The following is a 22,077-nucleotide window of genomic DNA, read 5'->3' as shown; positions in this document are numbered from 1 at the left end:
GTTCATGTCCTCTATGGAGAACAAATTGAAATATGTCCTTTATATTTAATTGCAAAATCTAACATAAATCCAGATCAGGGTAAAATGTTTACACATTTTAAATGAATATATGAATTAATAAAATGTATCATAAAATCTAAATCTTTATTTTAATTTTTTTAACCCTAAGTAAACGTGTGTAAGTGTGTTCTCTATTGTGCACTAATGTTCTTTTTAAAAATAAAATAAATCAACAAACGTGTTATCTGATTCAGAGGTGTTTTAAAATTTGCATGCTAATATGCCAATGTAGACACACCTACACGCACATAAAAAAGAATAAATAAATAAATAAATAAATAAAACCACAAACACTTCCATGAAATCTGACACTGAAGTCTTTTGTAAAACAAGTTCAGTCAATCATGCTGTTTACTTGGAGAGAGTTGATAGAGAGCATTCCAAAGCATGATGTAGTGCTTCAGGAACAAATCACAGATGCACTCTGAGCTTAAAAGACTGTTAGTTGATTTGTCAGTGTTCTGGATTATGTTTGTTTGTGCACATACACACCTTGTGTAGAAAAAGAGACAGAGGTAGACACATCCATCATGAGATCCAACATGGTCCCTCTAGTCACCAGGCAGGGGTTCTGTCTGTGTGTGTGTGTGTGTGTGAGAGAGAGAGAGAGAGAGAGAGAAAGAGAAAGAAAGAAAAAAAATCAAATGCTTAAAAAGTACTATATTTGGACAAAATTTGGGCAATACATTTTGGACAAAAATGCATCCCTTAGCTAAATCAGCAGTCACAGCCATCTTACAGCCTATCATTTTGTCCATTTTTATAGATAAGAATACGTCACAGTGCCAGAAAACATATAAGCAAGTCTATTTGTGATTATCTTAACCAGTCCATATGGTTAGGGGCAGATGTGTGATGATTTAGGCACATAGTGTGCATGATACTGATTGGTTTAACTCAGCTTTCATTACTTGCTAGCTATATAAGCTGCTCCATTGCACAAAGAAAGGCAAAGACGTCAGGACCAAACATGTCCTGGCTGATCAACCCCAAACTTCCTTAAATATAAAATCAGCTCTGAATGTGTTTATGTTTCAGTTGTTCCTAAAAAAAAATATTATTACCAGTTAGTCATGCTGGCAATAAAGAAAAAAGGGCTCAAGTTAAAATTGGATATGAGCATCACATGTGCCGTCTGACTGAACAATGAGAATCCTGGAACTTCAGTCTTGCATTCAGACCAGTGTGTGTCCGCAACTGAGTGGGTGAGAGCAAGTGTGGCTATGTTTGTGTGCACAGAAGCGCCAACTGTGTGTATGGCAGAGCACATCTTTGTGTGTGACCGCAGTGTAGAGTGCCCATAGGCATGTGGGAGAACAAGGGGAGCAGTGTTCAAGACTGACGTCAGTGTTTCATCACTCAGATATTAATAACATGCTCTCTCTAACAAACACACACACACAGACACACACTCTTTCTAACACATGCACAACCCCCTCCCAAGTCAACTGCATCTGACCTACTTCTCTCTCATTCTTTTTCTTGCACGCACACGCACACACACACACACGAAACCTGTGGTTTCACTCAGTTCTACCTGTTGCTCTGCCAGCCTTCATAGGCCTGATGTTTAGAGGCACAGGTCCAGAACACTGAGCTTCATATGGAGTGCACTGAGCTATAGTTGTGCAATGTTGGAATGTAACCATGCTAAAGTAAGTAAATGCTAACGTAACTTAAAATAAAAGAAACTTACACCAATTAACATTATGCAAACTACATGTAAAACCCCAATTCCAATAACGTTGGGACGTTGTATAAAACATAAATAAGAACAGAATACAGTGATCTGCAAATCCTTTTCAACCTACATTTAATTGAATACATTACAAAGACAATATATTTAATGTTCAAATGGATAAACTTTGTTTTTTTGCAAATACTCACTCGTCTTATATTTGAGGGCTGCAACACGTTCCAAAAGAGTTGGGACAGTGGCAACAAAAGACTGGGAAAGTTGAGGAATGCTTCAAAAACACCTTTTTGTAACATTCCACAGGTGGTTAATTGGAAACAGGTGAGTGTCATGATTGTGTATAAAGGGAGCATCCCCGAAGGGCTCAGTCGTTCACAACAAGGATGGGGTGAGGTTCACCACTTTGTGAACAACTGCGTGAGCAAATCGTCCAACAGTTTATGAACAATGTTTCTCAACGTACAATTGCAAGGAATTTAGGGATTTCATCATCTACAGTCCACAATATCATCACAAGATTCAGAGAACCTGGAGAAATATCTGCAAGTAAGTGGCGAGGCAAAAAACCAACATTGAATGCCTGTGACCTTCGATCCCTCAGGCAGCATTAAAAAATGATATCATTCTGTAACAGATATTACCACATGGGCTCAGGAACACTTCAGAAAACCATTGTCAGTGAACACACTCTACAAGAGTAAGTTAAAACTCTACCATGCAAAGCAAAAGCCATATATCAATAACACCCACAAATGCAGCCGGCTTCTCTGGGCCCGAGTTCATCTGAGATGGACTGACGCAAAGTTCACATTTCACATTGTTTTTGGAAATCATGGACGTCGTGTCCTCCGGGCCTAAGAGGAAAAGAACTCTCCGGATAGTTATCAGCGCAAAGTTCAAAAGCCAGTATCTCTGATGGTATGGGGGTGTGTTAGTACCCACGGCATGGGTAACTTGCACATCTGTGAAGGCACCATTAATGCTGAAAGGTACATACAGGTTTTGGAGTAACATATGCTGCCATCCAAGCAACGTCTTTTTCAGGGATGTCCCGGCTTATTTCAGCAAGACAATGCCAAGGCACATTCTGCACATGTTACAACAGTGCGGCTTCGTAGTAAAAGAGTGTGGATACTAGACTGGCCTGTCTGCAGTCCAGACCTGTCAAAAAGTACGACAATGGAGACCGCAGACTGTTCAGCAACTGAAGTTGTACATCAAGCAAGAAAAAGAATTCTATCTGCAAAGCTTCAACAATTAGTGTCCTCAGTTCCCAAACACTTATTGAGTGTTGTTAAAAGGAAAGGTGATATAACACAGTGGTAAACATGCCCCTCAAATTCAAAATGAGTGAATATTTGCAAAAAAACACAATAAAGTTTATCCATTTGGACATTAAATCTATGTATTCAATTGCATATAGGGTGAAAAGAATTTGCAAATCACCATATTCTGTTTTTATTTATGTTTTACACAACGTCCACTGGAATTGAGGTTGTACAAATCATAATCAGAGTGGGGATGGAATAGTCTGAAGAAATAGTAATACCAGTAACATTTAATTTTCAGCTGCATTTCCATTTGTCATAAGCACATTGTGTTGCTTTACACAATTTTACCATGTGTAATTAATGACAACAGACACTTACTGGAATAAGCCTTTACAGATGTTTATGTTGTTTATTGTAAGGTAAATGTGACCTAAAGGAGGAACGCCTACAGGAAAATAAGGTCACTGTACCATCTCAGTACTTGCACTGTCAAATTATATAAACAGTATTACAAACGTCCATGACAGGTTTTGGTCAAAATAAATATCAAACATCACAGCAAAATTTTCACCCTGTCTAAACAGACCTTTTCAGTATATAGGTTTCAGCACCTGTTCCTTTAAATGATAATAAGCTGCACATGGTTCACACTAAAGTTCAAAGCAACAATATGCAAGATACAGATGATGTCATTTTTGTCGTTGCAGCATGGTTCTCATTTCTCCGCTATTGTTTTTGCTCAGTTTTCATGTTTCTGCTCTGATCATTTGTGTTTCACACATTTTAACTCTACGTTTCTTACATGACTGTAGGTCCAGCATAGTGAGTGGAGATACTCCAATGGAGGCAGTATAATTCTAATGACTTATACTTGACAAAGTAGATGGAGCTGAATCAGAACAACTTATTGTATCCCATGTTTTCTGGCTTAGGTAGCCCACAGTTAAACTGACCTTAGTTGTCTTATTTCATGGTTTGTGTGTTGGCAGGAACTCCAGGTATACAAATGTATGTACCCCCTTTAAGCAGTGGGAAATACTGTTCAGATTATGAACTAGTGGGTTACAAGATTTTTTTTACCTGCCAGCTACATTATTCTGATAGCTCAAGCATAAAACTAAAGCAGCAAAACCTGTCTTGACCAGCTGACTACATCTGAGGTAAGGTGGGTAAACAGTGTTTTGATTTTTGCTTCCAAACTACTGCTTTAACTTTTTAAAAAATGTTTTCATTTTTGTCACTGCCCTGAGACTAATCAAAGCTTGCATATCAGAATATTCTTGGAGGTACTGACTTGGCATTCAGATTGTTGACATACAGAAATCCTAATAGGCCAAACTGAGTTAATCTTGGCTCTGTTCATTTCTATTATAATCAAAAGTCAGCACGCTGAAACTCTAGAGGGAAAGCATAGTAATGGATATGGACTCCACCAACCACATGCACTTGGTGAAATTTAAAACACACTGGAAAAATAATATAAAATAAAATGACCAGTGATGTAAAGTCTGGTAAAGCTCTGAGGGAACTACACTGAAGTTGAGGAAGTATTGAGTATGGGCCACCCACTGCTAGTGGTAGCGATTAAGCTAAGATATCCTGCTCTAATGACTTCAGAAAGCCAGGTTTCAGACGAGTGGAGGGATTAGCAGACACCTGGCCAGGTCTGGAGGGCCGAGCGATCAAACAATGGAGCCGCATTACGACCCACTGAACAGGAATTCACATTGTCATCTTAATCATGAACACAGGCAGGACACAATCATTACTCTTTCAATATCACGTTTTATTCTTCTCAGTAGAAATTTCTTGTTAAAAAAAATGAAACCTAACCCAAGGTGATAGTTTATTAGATTATCATAATCTGTAAACTTTATTTACATTTTGGACTAATGCTTGGCTTCATTCTACTAGGTTAAAGTCATGATTAATAAAAAGAAGGAAAAGTTGTTTTTCAAACATGGACTGCTGTCCTGCTGTACAAAATAAGATGGTACTGTGACAACTGCTCATCCATATAGGAAAAACGGCATGCCTTTATCTGACAAAAATATTCTTTTTTTCACACAATAATTAAAAAGCTACTTTTCATTTTATAAAATAAATAAAAATATAGGGAGCGTTTCAAGCCATTCAATATTGCATGTTATCACTCATCACTCAGATGTCCAAAGCCAAGTTTAAACACGCTGTAGCCATCGAAAATGAACTTGCTTCTTGCCCTTTTTTTCCTTTCCATGGATAATTTCTATCCTTCCCTCTCTTTCTTACTACTAACCTACTGTTGTTATCAGGAGCAGTAGTGGGAGTGAGAGAGCAGTAGGTCACCGTGTCACTCCTCTCAATGCTCTGTAAGATCAGAGAAGGTCTGCTCTGAGGGCAAGGAGCACACAGCAAGTCAGCCTTTGAAATGCGAGCTGGAGCATGGAGGGAGAAAACAGAGGGGCTTAAAGGAATAGATCGACATCTCAGCAATTAGCCTCAGCCTCAGAACTCTCTGTACATTCTGTACTCAGTGGGAATTTTTTGTCACTGAAGCTGAGCAATTAGCTAGACATCTAGTGTTTTCAAATTAGGTCAGGTTTTGTCCTGACGAAGTCAGTATACACCAAACAGCCAAAATCTTCTTTTCAGTTTATTTTTAAATAGTCTGGACCAGGTATTATTTGGGTGCTCAGCACGGCACTGTCCAGCTGTGGACCAAGAACAGTTTCTGCAGTCTGTGTCGACACTGTGCGTAGTTAAATTTATTGGATGTGTGTGTCTCGCTACGGCATAGGGTTCACCTCATTGGAGGACTTACGCTTTGCCTGTGGTGTAGGTTCAATGCAGAAGCATAAATTAGCCTTTAGTGTGTGTTGTGCTGGTACACAGTGGACACAGTGGCTGTACTGACAACAGTCTGCCAACCAAAAAAAGGTCCAGCCAACACTGTCCTATGTGCTGCATTCTGTGACCAATGATGAAGCACTAGATATTGACCAACACAAACTGTTCAGCTACAGATAAGCTAGTGTCAATTAGGTAGGTGTGCCCAACATGGCAGCCAGAAAGTTTACACATTGTTTAAAACTCTAGCAGCACCACGCACACAACCACCACATCAATGTCACTGCAGTGCTGAGAGTGATCCACAATTCAAATAATACCTGGTGGTCCTGGCCAGGGTGAACGAAGCTAACAAAATATACAGAGCAACCAATGGACCAGAGTCTGTAATTGCAGAAATACAAAATGCACCTATGTTGTACATGGACCTGATCTAATAAACAAAGAATGTAGAGACAAGGTCATTTTGATGATGTTATGGCTGGTCAGTGTATATGTGTGCATTTTTGCAGTCTGTTTTCCTTACAGCTGTGACTACACTTAAGATAACGAGAACTGTTTTCTGCTCCTTCTGTAATATCATTACAACCATGAGCTAGTTCTAGGTGGCAGATTTCTCCAAGTTACATTAATATGTTTGCTGAATTGCCAAATATCCAAACACCAAAATTATCTAAGAAAAAGATGAGCAATTATTTCACCATTTCATCAGATCAGTCCTGGGATTTCCAATAGATGTTACAAGAGAACTCTAGAAAAAGCACTCTTCTGGAAGTATAGATGTTTTTGTCTAGATTACTTTACTGTGCTGCCCACCTAGCATGGTGTATGTGTGTGTGCATATGTTTGTGTGTTTACCTAGTGGCCAGCCACAGTCTTGACCAGACAGCCCTGATTATATCGCTGTCTTGGTCCTCTTCTAGAGTCTGAGGCCGATGAGTGTCCATGAGGTAGGAACGCAGCAGGAAGAGCACCTGAGAGAGGGAGAAACTGAATGATGAGATCAGTTTGGACGACTGTAACAGCAACCACATTTATTTGCCCGAAGCTCCGGAACACATATATAAGAACACATTATTGGGTAGGTGTCCAAGTAATATCCAAGTTAAATCTAATATTAGCAGTAGAACTGTGACGTGCCAGATGTAAAAGAAAATCTGCAAGGTAATTAAGCACATCCTGGATCACACAGAAAATTTAATTACACAAAGACAATGCAAAACAAGGCAGGGCCTATCCTTTTGTGGTTAGACTAAAACCATGGTACCCATCTTTGATTTAATTCCTAACAGAGTATGCAAACTGCAGTACAATACATAATGTAGGGCACCCAAACATTTCAGGCTGTACCTAAAGGATAAGTGTTATGTAGGCGATTTTTTTTTTAACACGATGCTACTAGGCACCTTTAACACACCTCTCTCTTGGGCTGGAGAAAGGCTGTCTAAATTGTGTAACACATGCTTTCTGGGACACAGTGTAACTAGGTCTGACTAGTAAACCTGCATTTAAGTCATGTCTTACAGCATCAATCAGACAGCGTAATTTTACTAGTTCCAAAGTACGTTTCACTAAAATTATCACTGCCCCCAGTCAAAATTTCAGACACCCCCCTATTGAGTGCACTCCAGTACCAGCCCTGATTACACACATGCTTATGATTTCCCCTTTGTTGGTGGAGCCCTTAAAGAGCAGCAAGCCAGTTAGTAAGTGTGTAGCAGGTTGAAAAAAAAAAAAATTCCTCTTTTCTGGGACCCAGCCAAATTGTGGAAGCCATTCATTATGCAGCAGGCAGGGGAGGCAAAGGGCAAAAACAAGCCTGACCGCCAAGCTCCACACTTCTGCCCACACCCAGCGTCCAGCGTGCTCTCCCATGCTTAAGCCGGAGTCCCGGAGCTCCCTGCACTTGCTGGCCCCTCGTGGGGAGAAGCAGTGGGTTATTTATAGTGACCAAATACACAACTTGTGACCAGCCGCAAACCAGTGGCGGGGAAAGAAGTGGTGGCGAGGAGCAAAAATAAATACCCATAATTCAGCAGGGTGTACAGAAACACACACAGCAGTGTAGGCCTAAAGGCTGATGTCTGCTCAGCCCTTGATCAAGTTAGCTTTCCTAGAAAACAAGTGGCTGCCAGAGAGAAAGGCTTGGAGAAAGTGTTGAGGAAAGATGAACTACATCACCTCTTAAACTTCATCAAATTCTTCCTCAAATAAAGTGGTTGTTTTATAAATTGCTCTCCACTGCAAAGGTAAATATGTAACATATACATACCTCTCCTCATGTCTGCGTGAAACTACAAAATAGCAGGCTGCCCTGCAGTATTGTATGCAGCCATAAAAGCAGAGACTTATATAAGTCATAGACTAATTTTTATATAACATTATTGAAGGATTCCAGATCTGTAAAATTCACACAGTATTTTAAGTACACCATACATACAAAAGCTTTTTGGTTAAGCACACAGTACATCACAAATAAGAGTCATTTGAGCAAGATTCTTAATGCTACATTTACCTATGTCTGGTATATAATAACAACATGTGCTAGTCTGGGGCTCCTAATTGGAGCAGCCATTTTAGCATTTTAAACTATCGTCAAAAAGTCGCAAGTTCATTCCCTAGTGATGTTTTAACCATCTGAGGCCAGGTGTCAGCGGACTTTATTAACTGCCTAGATCCGTTAAGCCAGCTAACTAATCTCTAGCTAGTGCGTTGAGCTGTCCAGTGGTGGTGTTTCACAGCAATTCGAAGAGGCAATGGCTGGCTTGTCACGTCTTGGACTAAGCCTATGCTTGTCTCACCCTGCCAGCTTGTTTGCATGGTGTAATTGGGGGTGTGTTCTCAATGGTTATATTGGGATCCAAAAATTAAAAATGGTAGCTGCTATAGATGAGTGTCTGCCAAATACATGTAAATACATTCCTGAAGAACATACCCAAACTGTATGTGCATGTATGTTTTATGAAGGTACCTGCAGTATTGGTTTTATATTATAAAAAATGTTGACTATTTGGAACAGTAGTATGAACACACATAGACGATAATTATATTAGCAAACTTAGCAAACAAATCACTCAAAAGAAAGTTTGTCCTCTGCATGCGAGTATCCTTGGAAAGTCATGTGTGTCATGTCATCTGATTTACGCTGTGGAAATACTAAGATGACTTAGTATCTTGATGACTAAGATGATTATGAAAGAGTGCAGGCAGATGCGTCAGGTTCTGTTAGTGCTGCTTGGACTGGTTCCCTCATTAGCCCAGGTCTAAAAGAAACCCTAGCGTTGTGTAAACAAAGATTTCGCTGGGGCTAAGGCAAGTGCTGGCTCTCCATAGCAGAAATGGTTTAAAAATCAAAAATGTACTTTTGACCTCCATGTTAACCGATACATGCTGCTTGATCTGTGCAAAGCATCATAGATTCATGACGCACTAAGAAAAAGCAGGATAGGAAAGTGTGTGCAGATTTTCGTGAACATCTGCTTATACTGCAGCTATTTTTATGTACATTTGGACATATCTGATGGAATCACCACACAAAGTCATCGTTAATTCAAAACTGACACAAAGACATCTGCAGCCTGTTATTCATGCTCCCTCCCATTTTCAAACTCTCTCTCTAACACACATATACATTCACACACTCTCACACCACAACTGTGCAGCATTTGCATGAGCAACAAACCCCACAAAATCTCCAAAAGCTACAGCACTCACTGACAAAGTTGGAACCTGTATGTACTTATATTAAATCAGATATGTTTCACACAATGAAAAAGGCAAAGTGAAGGAAATAAGAAAAAATAAATAAATAAAAAAGGATGACATTTGACATTATTGAGCACTGCAGTTATTGTTTAGCTTTCCATTCATAAGACTCATTTTCCTATTAGAGGTTATTCAGTATTAAAAATCATATTGCCTAGTTCGAAAATTTATTCCTAATGTATACAGTTATTTCCTTCCTTTGCTGCACCATAGATATATTCTTCATTAAAAAGAATATGGACTTTACGTTTTGCATGAAAAAGAAATCATTTAATGATTTAACAAAAGCAAACACACACACGTACACATGTCTCGCCTAATCTTCACATCCCCAGCAGGTAGCACTGCATCAGGCACCATGATGGTGTGTCTCCTCTGAGAAAACTAAAGAGGTATCACCAGCTGATCAGCACACTCCATTCTCCCTCAGCCAGGTTAACACACACAACACACTATCATCTACCATCAACATAAGCACACTATCTGTTTTAAACTATCACCAACAAATCTGCTCTCCAAAAACATGTCCATATTCAAAGGCTAAGAGCGGCCAGACTGCCATATCTGAAAGCACCAGACTCAAGACGAAAACACAGGAAATGACTGAGCTCTTTCCTCTTGCTGTCTTCTTTTCAGCATTTTATTCCATGAGGAATGAAGGTGCCAAGAAATATGGGTGGACGGAACAGGGATGGGGGAAGTGAGAGGGAGATACAGGAGATGAAAGGATGAGTAGGCTATAGGCCTCAGCTCAATATCTCTAACACTGACACACACACACACACACGTATATCCTCTATCTATTCCTCTGAGAGCTCCCTTTCTCACCACACTTTCCTCCTCCTCTTTTCCCCTCTTCCTCTGCACATCTGTAAGAACTTTCTAAACACACATGGCAGCCATGACAGGAAACAATTGAAATTGAATGTATTTCACCCCAACACCATACCAGCCCACACTAAAAGCCATCAATGCTCCTAAGGAACTGCTCAGCTACTACTTTAGGTTCAGGTCAGTATCAGATTTAGTAAATGAAGACATATTATTAAGGTTTTGCAAGAGAACATTAATTCATAATTCATTCATTCAGTTGTTGTCCGTACCCGCTTATCCAGTTTAGTGTCCGGAATCACAGGACGCATGGCGGAAACACACATTTGAAGGGGCGCCAGTCCTTCACAGGGCGACACACACTCACACCTATGGACACGAGTAGTTAATCCACCTACCAATGTGTTTTTTGGACTGCGGAAAGAAACCGGAGCACCCGGAGGAAACCCCCACAGACACGGGGAGAACACACCACACTCCTCAGTCAGCCGGAGGAAAGCCACGCAGACACAGGGAGAACACACCACACTCCTCACAGACAGTCACCCGGAGGAAACCCACGCAGACACGGGAAGAACACACCACACTCCTCACAGAGTCACCCGGAGGAAACCCACACAGACACAGGGAGAACACACCACACTCCTCACAGACAGTCCCCCAAATGGAGCTCGAAACCACAACCCCAGGAACCTAGAGCTGTGAGAGAGCGACAATACATTTTGCGCCACCATGCCAACACGAGATCATACGATACAATTTCACAACATGGTTCTACTGGGAATTCAAATGAATTATTATTAGTGTTGTGTTATAGCGTAAGATTTTTGGGTTCTCTGTTAGTTCTGATTTATGATTAAACCATTATCCCACCATTAACCATGGGCTGAGTATCTTTCAGCTTACACTGACTATTAGGAATGGGTGATACCCACTTTTTTCATACCATCATACCATCTGAAAATATTAAGACAGTATACCATGTTACCATGAAGGGAAAGGTGCACTCTGTCATTTGTGTGAACACAAGGCTGAGTGAGGTTTTTTGGTTTTTTTGGAGCGACTGCCCAACAGTGTACACTGACACACGTGTCGATCATAAAAAGTCATGTCTGAGAGACCAAAGTCCAGAAACTTGTGTTGGAGTAACAGAACTTTAAAAATAAGCAAAATAAGACCTTCACAGTTTAGGAGCATAGCTGGAAGGCTAGGTTAAACTGAGCTGACAGGCTACAGGCCACAGCACACACTGGGACTCAAATCACAAACTTTCAGAGAATAAAGCCTCATATATGGGAGCACAAAGTCAAGTAAAGAGTCTTAAAGTAAAGTGTTTTGCCTGTTTTCAGCTTCTTTCTTCTCTTTTAAGCCGAAATTGACCTGAAACTTACAACTCCATGGGCCACTAGGCTTGTATTTTTCCTCTGGTACATAACCAAGTCAGACACAGAACAGAAATTTGACACACCACACACGTCATAATTTTGAAATAATATCTTAATTTAGAGATACTGTGGTACATTTTTAAATACTGAGTATTATTGTTATACCACCCAACCATTATGAACTTTTAACATAGTAGGTGAACATAGCATTAGGGGTCTTGTTATAACATTGATATAATTGATTACTGAAACAAGAACATTGATAGAGGCTTCCATCAAAGCAGTTATACACTTGTAAAATAATGACTACCTTTTTACCCACAATGTCACAATGCTACACTGAATAAATTTTTTCTCCTAACTCATAAATACATGCTATGTATTTTTGCAGAGGACAAATTAAACAAACCTGTAGAAGTGTCCCATGGATGTGGTTCTGCTGACATCCTGGGCCAGGTTCTGCAGGCAAATTCTCTAGTAGGTTCTGGATTGTTGCAGGAACATGGGTTACCAGAACAAATGGAACCAAAGCTCTCGCAGCCATCTCCCGGGTACGATACACAGCAGATTGAGAACAGCTAGACAAGACAAAAGAAAATAACTTGCATATACTCATTTCGTCTTCGAGACCTTTCTTAGGTGCTGCAATAATTTAACTTAAGCCAGCATTTAAGGCATCTGAGGTTTAATATCAGAATTGGCCTACACTTTGTCTTGCACCCTTTAATTTTGCACATCACTACTGCATAAACACCCTTCACCATATTTCATATTTCAGAAAGTTGGCGAGACCTAATTTATGATATTCAGGAAACACTCAGTCTTATCCATGGGTGGAGGCATTTGTGTGGCCTTTCATTTTCTGCCCTATGGCCTATTTTTTTAAATTGAAAATCATCTATAACAACACTATGTCACTATAACAACAATAATACATTGGACATATCTGTCTGTGAATTCCTTTCTGATGAGCAAAGAAATGCTGACTGTACATCTACACAGCATTTAACATTCATAAAAAACAATCACCAGGAAACTATTTGTTGGCTCAGTATATTTATTAAACAAAGTTATGAATGGTTATATCTAGATAAAGCACAGCAATGTTTTATCAATCAGATGGTAGAAGAAAATCAGGAAACAGTCATTCTTATAGACACATAATTTCTTTGTACATGACTCAACTCGGCACAGCAGGTAATGTCGCAGTCACAAAACTCCAGGGACCTGGAGGTTGCGGGTTCTAGTCCCACTCCAGGTGACTGTCTGTGAGGAGTGCGGTGTGTTCTCCCCATGTCCGCGTGGGTTTCCTCAGGGTGTCCGAAAACACACGTTGGTAGGTGGATTGGCGACTCAAAAGTGTCTGTAGGTGTGTGTGAGTATGTGTGTGTTGCCCTGTGAAGGACTGGCGCCCCCTCCAGGGTGTATTCCCGCCTTGTGCCCAATGATTCCAGGTAGGCTCTGGACCCACCGCGACCCTGAATTGGATAAGCGGTTACAGATAATGAATGAATGAATGACTCAACTCCCAGTGATGGCCCATTCCTTAATCAGAAATATATTACATCTGGTTCATTAAAATGGTGCTTGCATTTAAGTAACATTTACACATTAATGTTGAAATGTCAGTTCCTGACTTGCCAGCATAATCACACCAGTTTTTGTTCACAAGTTGCTTGAATGTCAAGTTGATAAGTCTATGAATTTGTTTGAAATAACAAAAAAAAACAGGCTCTCCGATGTCTTATATACACGTTAACGCACCTACAGCAACTTAAACAGTGCCTTTTTGATAAAGACTCCACTTGCACTAAAAAAGTAGATTTTCTAAACTTTTTGAGCCATCTGGATATTGGTTTATATCAATGACTGTAAGGAATGGCACCTGATTACAGTTCAAAATGGGTAACTGCTTTCTGATAGAGATTTACTAGAAAGGTGCATTCTAGTGCTCACAGGGCGCCAGCACACGTAAGCAGAAGAGGGCTGTGAGGGTGCAAGTGCAAAGAACTTAACTGAGATGATTTAATGAGTAGATCACTTAGTGCTGTTCAACTTCAATGCCACTCACATTTCTAAAACCTTTGGTATAATAAATTTCAAGGAATGTCATTTGCTCATAAATATTGTTCAGCAGAGCACACACTGCTTGTTCAGGGATTTTGCAAGCTTAGTATTTCACAGAGCTGAAATGAATTACAGCAGGTTGGGCTGGGAGTAAACCCATCATGACTGGATTGGGAGTTGTGAATCATAAAAGAGCACTGGAATGTAGTAAAAAAAAATCTGTCATTTATCTCTAATGCAGAAATAATCACTTCTACTTTTTATTTTAAAGCAAAATCTGTTCATACATTCAGTAAACAAGATTGTAAGATTTTTCCATTTTCTACTTCTGTTGATTGACAATTTTTGTACTTCCTTTAGATGGTGTAGATGGTGTAAATGTTCTTTCGTTCTTAATTTTCTTTTATACTGCCCTGAAGGATATGAGCTACTAGAGTTTCATAACAGCTAATTAGCACTAGGACATAGGCATAGTATAAAACGTAAGTGTTTCAATTAACAACTCAGTGTGTGCAGTGTGAGACAAAAAATACATCAAAAACCTAAAACGTACAAATGCTTTTTTTTTTTTTTTTTTTTAAATTACTAAATGTAGAACTGCTCATGACTCCTTGTGTCTGAGGATAGAAGCATGCTGAACTTGAAAAATCCGAGGACATCCAGAATGAAGGGGCTTTCCAGTGTAAACCCACCCAGTCAGCCTATGTGTGAGAGTGGTGATAACCCTTTTACATGCTGCACCCATACCTCCACTCCTCCCCAACCCACCCATCTCCCGAACCACAACACTGATAACACTGCTTCCTTCATCACACTCGAAGGATGGGATGAAGGGAGGGGGAGAAAAAATAAAGGTGTAGAGAGAGAGAGAGAGAGAGAGAGAAAGGCATTTGAGAGGCTTGATCAAGTCGAGTGGTTTACAACCATCAAATCAAAACATGGCCCTCAATGACTGTGGAAAACTAAGATGTTCCAGAGACATATAAACTGAGCCTCTATTGATCACAGAGAGGAGAACACTGAAATACAGAAACACAGAGGCAAAGCTTGTCCATCAGCCCCAGGAACATGTTTATAGAGAAATGGGTGGACAGATGAGTGTGGGACAAACCAACAGAGAGGAAAGGAGAGGAAAAGTACATTTAAGACCTACTTTAACCAACTACATATTACCTGGGGAGATGCTATAATTGACATAATTACTGTCTAGTGAGTTGAAGCCAGGAAGGATCTGCAGTCTGTAAATCTAAATGCAATTACTATGGCTTTAATGTCCTTCACTGAACTTGAAGCTCCCTCAGTAACGATTATCTTAAACTGGCATCATGCAATTGTGATACTAAAAACCTGGCAAATGACACAACCATGCATTGTGTTGTCAGAGTTATTCGGTGTGTATCTGAGATGCACTGGTCATGTATGTATATGGGCTATGACCTCTAAATTTCACAAACTCAGGAAAAGTATGCAGTTTACTTTATCCCGTACAGCACTTCATCGCAAGTCAGTTGTTCAGGTCGTCTTCAAACAATATTACAAAAAATCTTCTAGGAAAACTAATACAGCTCCAAAATGACCTTAGACAGATACAAAGGCCTCAAGCATGAAAGTCTTAATTCTTGACTTAAAAGCAAACTAGGTAGGGTTTGGTATCTTGGCTCCTTGGCTCACTGGGTTTCTGCAGTGCTGAACCCAGTGTAGCAACGGCAGAGGCTCAGTTCTCCCTATTACAGGTCAGTGAAGCATCACAAGATCACAACCAGATATTCAATGGTGTATAAACAGATTATGCAATCATCATTTAAAAGCAGTGGCAAAAGAATTAAATTCTTTCAAGAACCTGCATATGCTTCGAATGACAGTGTACAATGCAAATTGTAGATTAGACGGGATGAGTTAAATCATCAAAAGGAATGTTTGTGATCCAGAACTAAGAATCCAACATCAGTACCTGACCTCACTAATGCTATTTTGTGTGAATGCAATCACATCATCTAATGTTAAACCAACCTGGAGAGGTTACCCAGTCCACCTACGTTTGGACATTAATGTAAAACACACCTACCCACAGGACACCATCTTCCTTCAGTTATTACAGCATGGCAGCAGTACTTACAACACGTGATAACACACTGTTAACACACTGTCAGACGTGGTAACTTGTGTTATTCTCTCGTAGGGATACAAAGTATGAGATACTAATGTGCAAAAAAAAAAGCAAGTGATCAAACACAAAACATACCCACACATTCACAAACTAATGATCAAGAGTCTCTCCCTCTAGCTCCCTTCTTGGGCCTCATATGCTACCCATCAGCACTAATTTGTCTCATTAAAAGTCTTTGGAGAGGAAATGACATTTTGGAAGGGTGTAATTTTAGAAACACAGCCGGCCAGGGCGAGTGATCTCCAGGGGGCTTGCACTCTGACTTGAGCGGCCATTACAACTCATACAGCATCTGGCTCTAATTTGGAGTGGTTCAGCCTCTCCCTCTTACGACTCTGTAGCCTGCTAAACAACCTCAACCCTGTTCCTTACCTGGCTCCAAAACACCACAGAACCCAAAAAGAGGGCAGATTGATTTAGACAGTTCCCAGGAAGAGCACACAAACCTGTCCACTTGTCCACCAAAAAATGGTTTCCACGCATCCAAGGAATATGATTTAATAAAAGAGCACAGGACCTCTGCTTTCAAAACATGTATAATGCATACACACCCTCAGTAGGTTTTACACACATTAAACTATTGTTTATGTCCACAGTGTTTCAGGTATGTAGCACATTTCGTTACAAGATACAGGTGAAACTGGTCCATTGTATATAATTAAATATAATTAAATAATATAATTATATATAATTAAAGAATAACATGTTTAACAGCAGAAATATGTTTTTTTGCTGCATTTGCATGTAGACACATATGGAATAAATGTGTAAGATGTAGCTGTATGTATGATGTAAGGGGTGGGGGTGTGTGAAGTTGAAGGGCTCAAAACATGATTAGCTACAAAGGGGGCACTGCAGAAAATGCCTGGGAACTACTTCATTACATCATTAAAAACTTTAAAATCAAAATCAAAAACCAACAAATGTTAGCAATTTAAGATTTCTGTCTTCAGTAGCAGTGTCATGTCCCTATCTTAAAAAAAAGAGAAACTTCAAAACTGTCTATAAAATAGTTGCTCTGGCTACAGTACATTTTGAGTAGCTAATTATTAATAAATATATCAGTGTGTAAATTTAATAATATGCATTCTAATACAATGATATTTGTGTGTGCAATGACATTAGCTTACTCATAGCATTATTGGATTTCTGAATGCTAATTCACATTTTGATGTGAATCTCAGAGTTAATCTTTCAGACGGCCTAACTGTTCTTTCAGTTAGAGTAACAGGTTTGAGGGCAGGCATCCCCAGCAAGGGGCTGGACACTGCTCTAAAGGGGAGTGCTGGAAAGAAAGATGTCTGATCTCTCAGACACGTACACACAGCAGTGGAGGAGAGGAGGTGGGACATGCAGCCAGGGCATGGCTATATTTAACATCTCCCACATGTGGGCTTCATTTGTGTAGATGTGTTCGCATACCTTCACTGACAAGGAGTAGTCAGCCAGGCCTATCCACTCCAGCGCCCTTAACCCTTAAAGTTTAGTTCAACCACTGTTGCTCAAAGACAGTATTTTGGCTCTGCTTAGTTCCTTATGACTTGATGGAAAATAATCTTTTACATTTTTGTAAAGTGATCAATACAGCTGTAGTCCACAGATTGATTAATTATGTAATTAATTATGTAAATTAATTATGTAATTAAATGTAAAGTTGTACTCTGTAAGGTATTCATTTATATACCGCATATCCAGTTCAGGTGGGTCTAGAGCCTAACTTTCACACAGAATCAAACTTAAGCATGGCAGCAGAAAAAACAAAAAAACAAAAACATGAATACAAATAATAATCTGACGATTTTGTTACTAACAAATAATCATGCATCAAATACATAATCTAGGAAAATATGAGTTCAGTAAATCTGATTCACAATTTGGAAAGATTTTTGTGGTTGTGTTCAAAGTTCTGAAAATAGCAACAAAAAAATAATTAAGTTGTAAGTGATCTAAATGTATAAACTAGGGGTGCAAAAATTAACGAGGTAATAACACATTGTTAACAACACAAATGGGAGGGGGTTGAAAAATTTATATAATCCTTCTTACATATAAAGTTAAATGATGCAATAAATTTACAATATCCATTATTGGAAGAACACCCCTACACTGGACAATACCATTATTTAAGTTTAACCTCTCCTCTGCCGTCTCACACATTATTGATCTTGTGGATTGCATCCTCACATGCCAGAGAAGGCTTTATGTGTAAATAGTTATCTAGATTTAGATTATCTAGATGCTACAGTAGAGATGCAGGTTTCAGGCTGAAGATTTTTTAGGCGCTTTGAACGTAACTCCATCAGCTTTTAAGGTGAAACAGAATTTAATTAAGAAGCCAGGTTTATTTATTTATTTTTTTTTATGTGGACTGTTTGTTTTTTCTGCACAATATAAGCAGAAATGTATAAAACACATCAATAACTTATCATCTACTACAAGCTCAATAAGTAATGTATGTACATTTTAATGTAGAAGGGAAAATTAGAACCTAAAAACTTCATAATCTAGTGGTTGTAGTAGTGAGTTACACAAAAATTACTTAAGCAAAGTCATGTTAACATCTTTTTGTCATTTACCTCAACTAATCAAATTGGTCAAGTTTTTTTTTCTTTTTTAAACTTGTTTCATTTAACATGATTCACTAAAAGAGAGTTTACTTTGGAGACTGACAAAAGCTAAGCTTCTATATAAAACCACTCTCCCCTTAACATTTCACACTGTAGACGCTGTATTGGTCCCAGTGTTAATGGATGAGATGGCACTAAAGCCTAAGCTACAGTGACTTTAAGTGACATTATTCCCATTTATTCAGAATTAATTAACACACTGCTCCCATGGAACACGCAAGACAATTGCTGACAGACTTTGATTATTGGGTGGTCTATGACTTTAATGTTAGTCAGGTACTAATCCTACATTTTGTATGGTAGTAACCAATAGCATTGTGTGATTTATAATACATTGTTGGTGACCCCTAACTACAAAGGTTTTTGTGTGGCATGTGACACATTATCTAGTGTAATGGATTTATCATTAATGTGCTGCAAACATTACATAAAACAAGCAAGACTGTAAGAATTGTCCCCCAATTGTCATTGTAAAATGTGCACCCTGAAATAGACCATTTCAGCCATTTTTCCAGGCTCAGATTCCTGAGCCTTTTACCTACTGTAAAACAAACAGTAAAATGTTATAATTAGTATTAATTAATCCCTTCCAAATTGAAATGTAGGTTAATATTGCATTATATCTTGGAGAAAATTAGTTTTTCATGGGGCTTCTTGAGAACGGAGGAGCTTAAAGGGGCATTGAAAAATGAAATACACAGTTTAACAAAAAAATTTCCACTCTCAACTACACTCAAATTCACAAAACGAGCTGCAAGTATGTTTTGTCCACACTAGTAGCTTCTATTCTATATGTGTTATGAAGCCGTGTCTTTACCATTAAATGGTTTATAATATCGGTTTTGAAGGATTTGAACTGTGTGAAGGATTAGTAGTGTTTTTGCCACCTTCTTGCCAGTTATATGTTATGAAGGACTAGAAGATCAAGTCGTTTAGAGATGTTTTGGTGGGAGGGCTGATCTCAGAACAGTTGTGAATGTTTAAAAACACCAGTAGCTCAGCTCCCCATGTATAACTAATCCCATCCGAATAGGGCTTAATACTGCTGTATAAAAGTTAAAATAAATAAACTTTTTATTATGTAATCTTTGGATGATAAAATGTATATACAGCTCTGTATAGAAATAACAGAGGCAGTATCTCTCAGTATCTCTAAATGTATTTGTAGTGTAACTGTATGTAAGAGTAAATGTCTATAGCTTGTGTCCATCAGTATTTCAATGTGATATTTTTTAGTTTTTGAAATATAAACAAAGTTTCTCTACTGTCTTAAAACAACCTATCTGTCTATGGGGTTGAGAGAAAGAGACAGTTTTAATAACACAGAGGACCTCGCCTGCAGTGCCTTCTATGGCATGACAACAAGCCCTAACCATCCATCACTTCTGCTCTCAATGATCAGCAGATAACGTGGGCAGACACCCATAGTCAATGTCTGGTGTTCCCAGGTGATCAATGTGTTGTCTTTTGAGCACAGTCCAAATGGTCTGACAATTCCAAAAAAAACTCAAAATACGATGAGCTATGTTTCTACAGGCTGACAGGACTATACAGCTGTGGGACATGAACAATAAATAGCATTGGGATAATATTGCTTCATTTTGAAATGGAAATAAATCTTGTAATATATAAAAATATATTAGGGAAATAGGAGCCAGTTTAATAACAGTTCTGCATTATTTTGGTCAAACATTAAAAACCTTCTGACTGGGTCAAATGGTTATTTTTAAGTTGCAAGCTTGTGCTATATCGTGACTGTACAGGCTAATAATGTGGTAAAGATAAACTAAATATATGTTGCATTAATATGTTCACTTTACAGATAACACAGTTTTTTTTCAACAAGTACATATTTCCTATTCTACACATTTGCACCTTATGCAAGAGTTTTTAGTTCAAATTTTGTTTTCCAATTTATTTTCACATTTAATCAAGACCAGGAATTAAATAAAAACTGTGGACTAAACCTGAGGAAAACTTTATATTGTAGTGCGTTCCCTATAGAGGATGTGTCTACATATATACACCTAGAAATTTATTTCAACAGAGTATGCCATTTACTTTGTGTTATTCAAACGTTTCCATAGCCTGGATACAGGGTTTTATGCCTGGTTTTCCATGCATGCCACTGGTCTCTATTAAACTAGACTCTTCTCTCTGCTCTGTGTTATCTGCATTCCAGCCAGGGGCCTTGGCCTGATCCTCTCTCCCTCATATCCCCGATCTGTTCCAGGCACCCACCCACCCACACCCACACACACACACACACACACACACACAAGCTTTAACCAAACAACTACACAAAGGCACACACAGACACTAGCTATCGCACACAAAATAGACGACACGAGCACTACTCAAAACAAACTCACTCGGGCCTCAAAAGCCCCCAGAAGTCATACACACAAACGGTGAAACCGCAGCATACACACATGCTTCCTCAAAGCCTGAGTAAACACACCGCCCTGTGTTGACCTGGGCTCTCCTACAATATGATAAGACTGCTGCCTGACATGCCTGCGTAGCAGTAATTATGCTGTTCCTATAGAGCTAAGGAATGTTCTCACCAGTGTTGTTCTTGTAGCATGGAGAATGGAGAATGCTGCAATGACAACAAAAATTTGAGTAGTACTTCACTGATGGCCATTGTTCCTAAGGCCATGTGACACCTTCTTAAGACTTCCATTTCATCACTGGAGTTCGTACCATATCCAGTGACAAATTTGTGAAATTTTATATGTCTAACCACAACTTCTATGTACTTTTCTGCCACGAATAAATTAAAAAAATACATTTTAGGGCAAAGCTTACTCAAAACCATCGAAAATCAGTAATATAGGCATCGTTCAACTTCTTTGTAACTATCTGATTGTTACACCTATATAGTACATTTTTAGGCGCACAAAGCACTGTGCATTCTTTACAAAATTAGTGACATATCAAAAAGCACCAAATGCGCAGTATTCACCTGGACGATGCAACTGCAGCCAGTCTGCACCAGTTCACTCACCACACATCAGCTATTATGTAGAGAGGATACAAGAAGGAATGATTAAGGCAATTTTATTATTAAGAGGGGCAGCACAGTGGAGCAGCAACACAGCTCCAGGGATCTGGAGGTTGTGGGTTCAAGTTCTGCTCTGGGTGACTGTCTGTGAGGAGTTTGATGTGTTCTCCCCATGTGGGTTTCCTCTCACGGTCCAAAAACACACGTTGGTGGATTGGCGACTCAAAAGTGTCCGTAGATGTGAGTGTGTGAGTGAATGTGAGAGTGTCTGTCGCCCTATGAAGGACTTGCGCCCCCTCCAGGGTATGTTCCTGCCTTGCACCCAATGATTCCGGGTAGGCTCCGGACCCACTGTGACCCTGAACTGGATAA

The 22,077-nt window shown here is 39.2% G+C and overlaps 1 protein-coding gene across 3 annotated transcripts in view; it reads right to left on the bottom strand.

Annotated features, from left to right (window-relative positions):
• The window catches only part of thada (THADA armadillo repeat containing), a 79,744-nt gene that overhangs the window by 21,472 nt on the left and 36,195 nt on the right, over positions 1 to 22,077 (bottom strand). For all 3 annotated transcript variants that reach the window (XR_010804044.1, XM_066678684.1, XM_066678685.1), the window contains 3 exons: positions 12,247 to 12,415; positions 6,715 to 6,830; positions 553 to 635 (listed from right to left, as the gene is read on the bottom strand). Coding sequence is in view for 2 of the 3 variants with exons in the window: in XM_066678684.1 (XP_066534781.1) it covers positions 553 to 635; positions 6,715 to 6,830; positions 12,247 to 12,415 (368 nt within the window). In the remaining variant the exon portion in view is untranslated. The remainder of the gene's footprint in view (positions 1 to 552; positions 636 to 6,714; positions 6,831 to 12,246; positions 12,416 to 22,077) is intronic.

The sequence above is a fragment of the Hoplias malabaricus genome, chromosome 8, assembly GCF_029633855.1.
Source record: "Hoplias malabaricus isolate fHopMal1 chromosome 8, fHopMal1.hap1, whole genome shotgun sequence".
NCBI classification, from domain to species: Eukaryota; Metazoa; Chordata; class Actinopteri; order Characiformes; family Erythrinidae; genus Hoplias; species Hoplias malabaricus.
The sequence above is the reverse complement of the archived record's forward strand: the minus strand, read 5'-3'. Positions and strand labels throughout refer to the sequence as shown.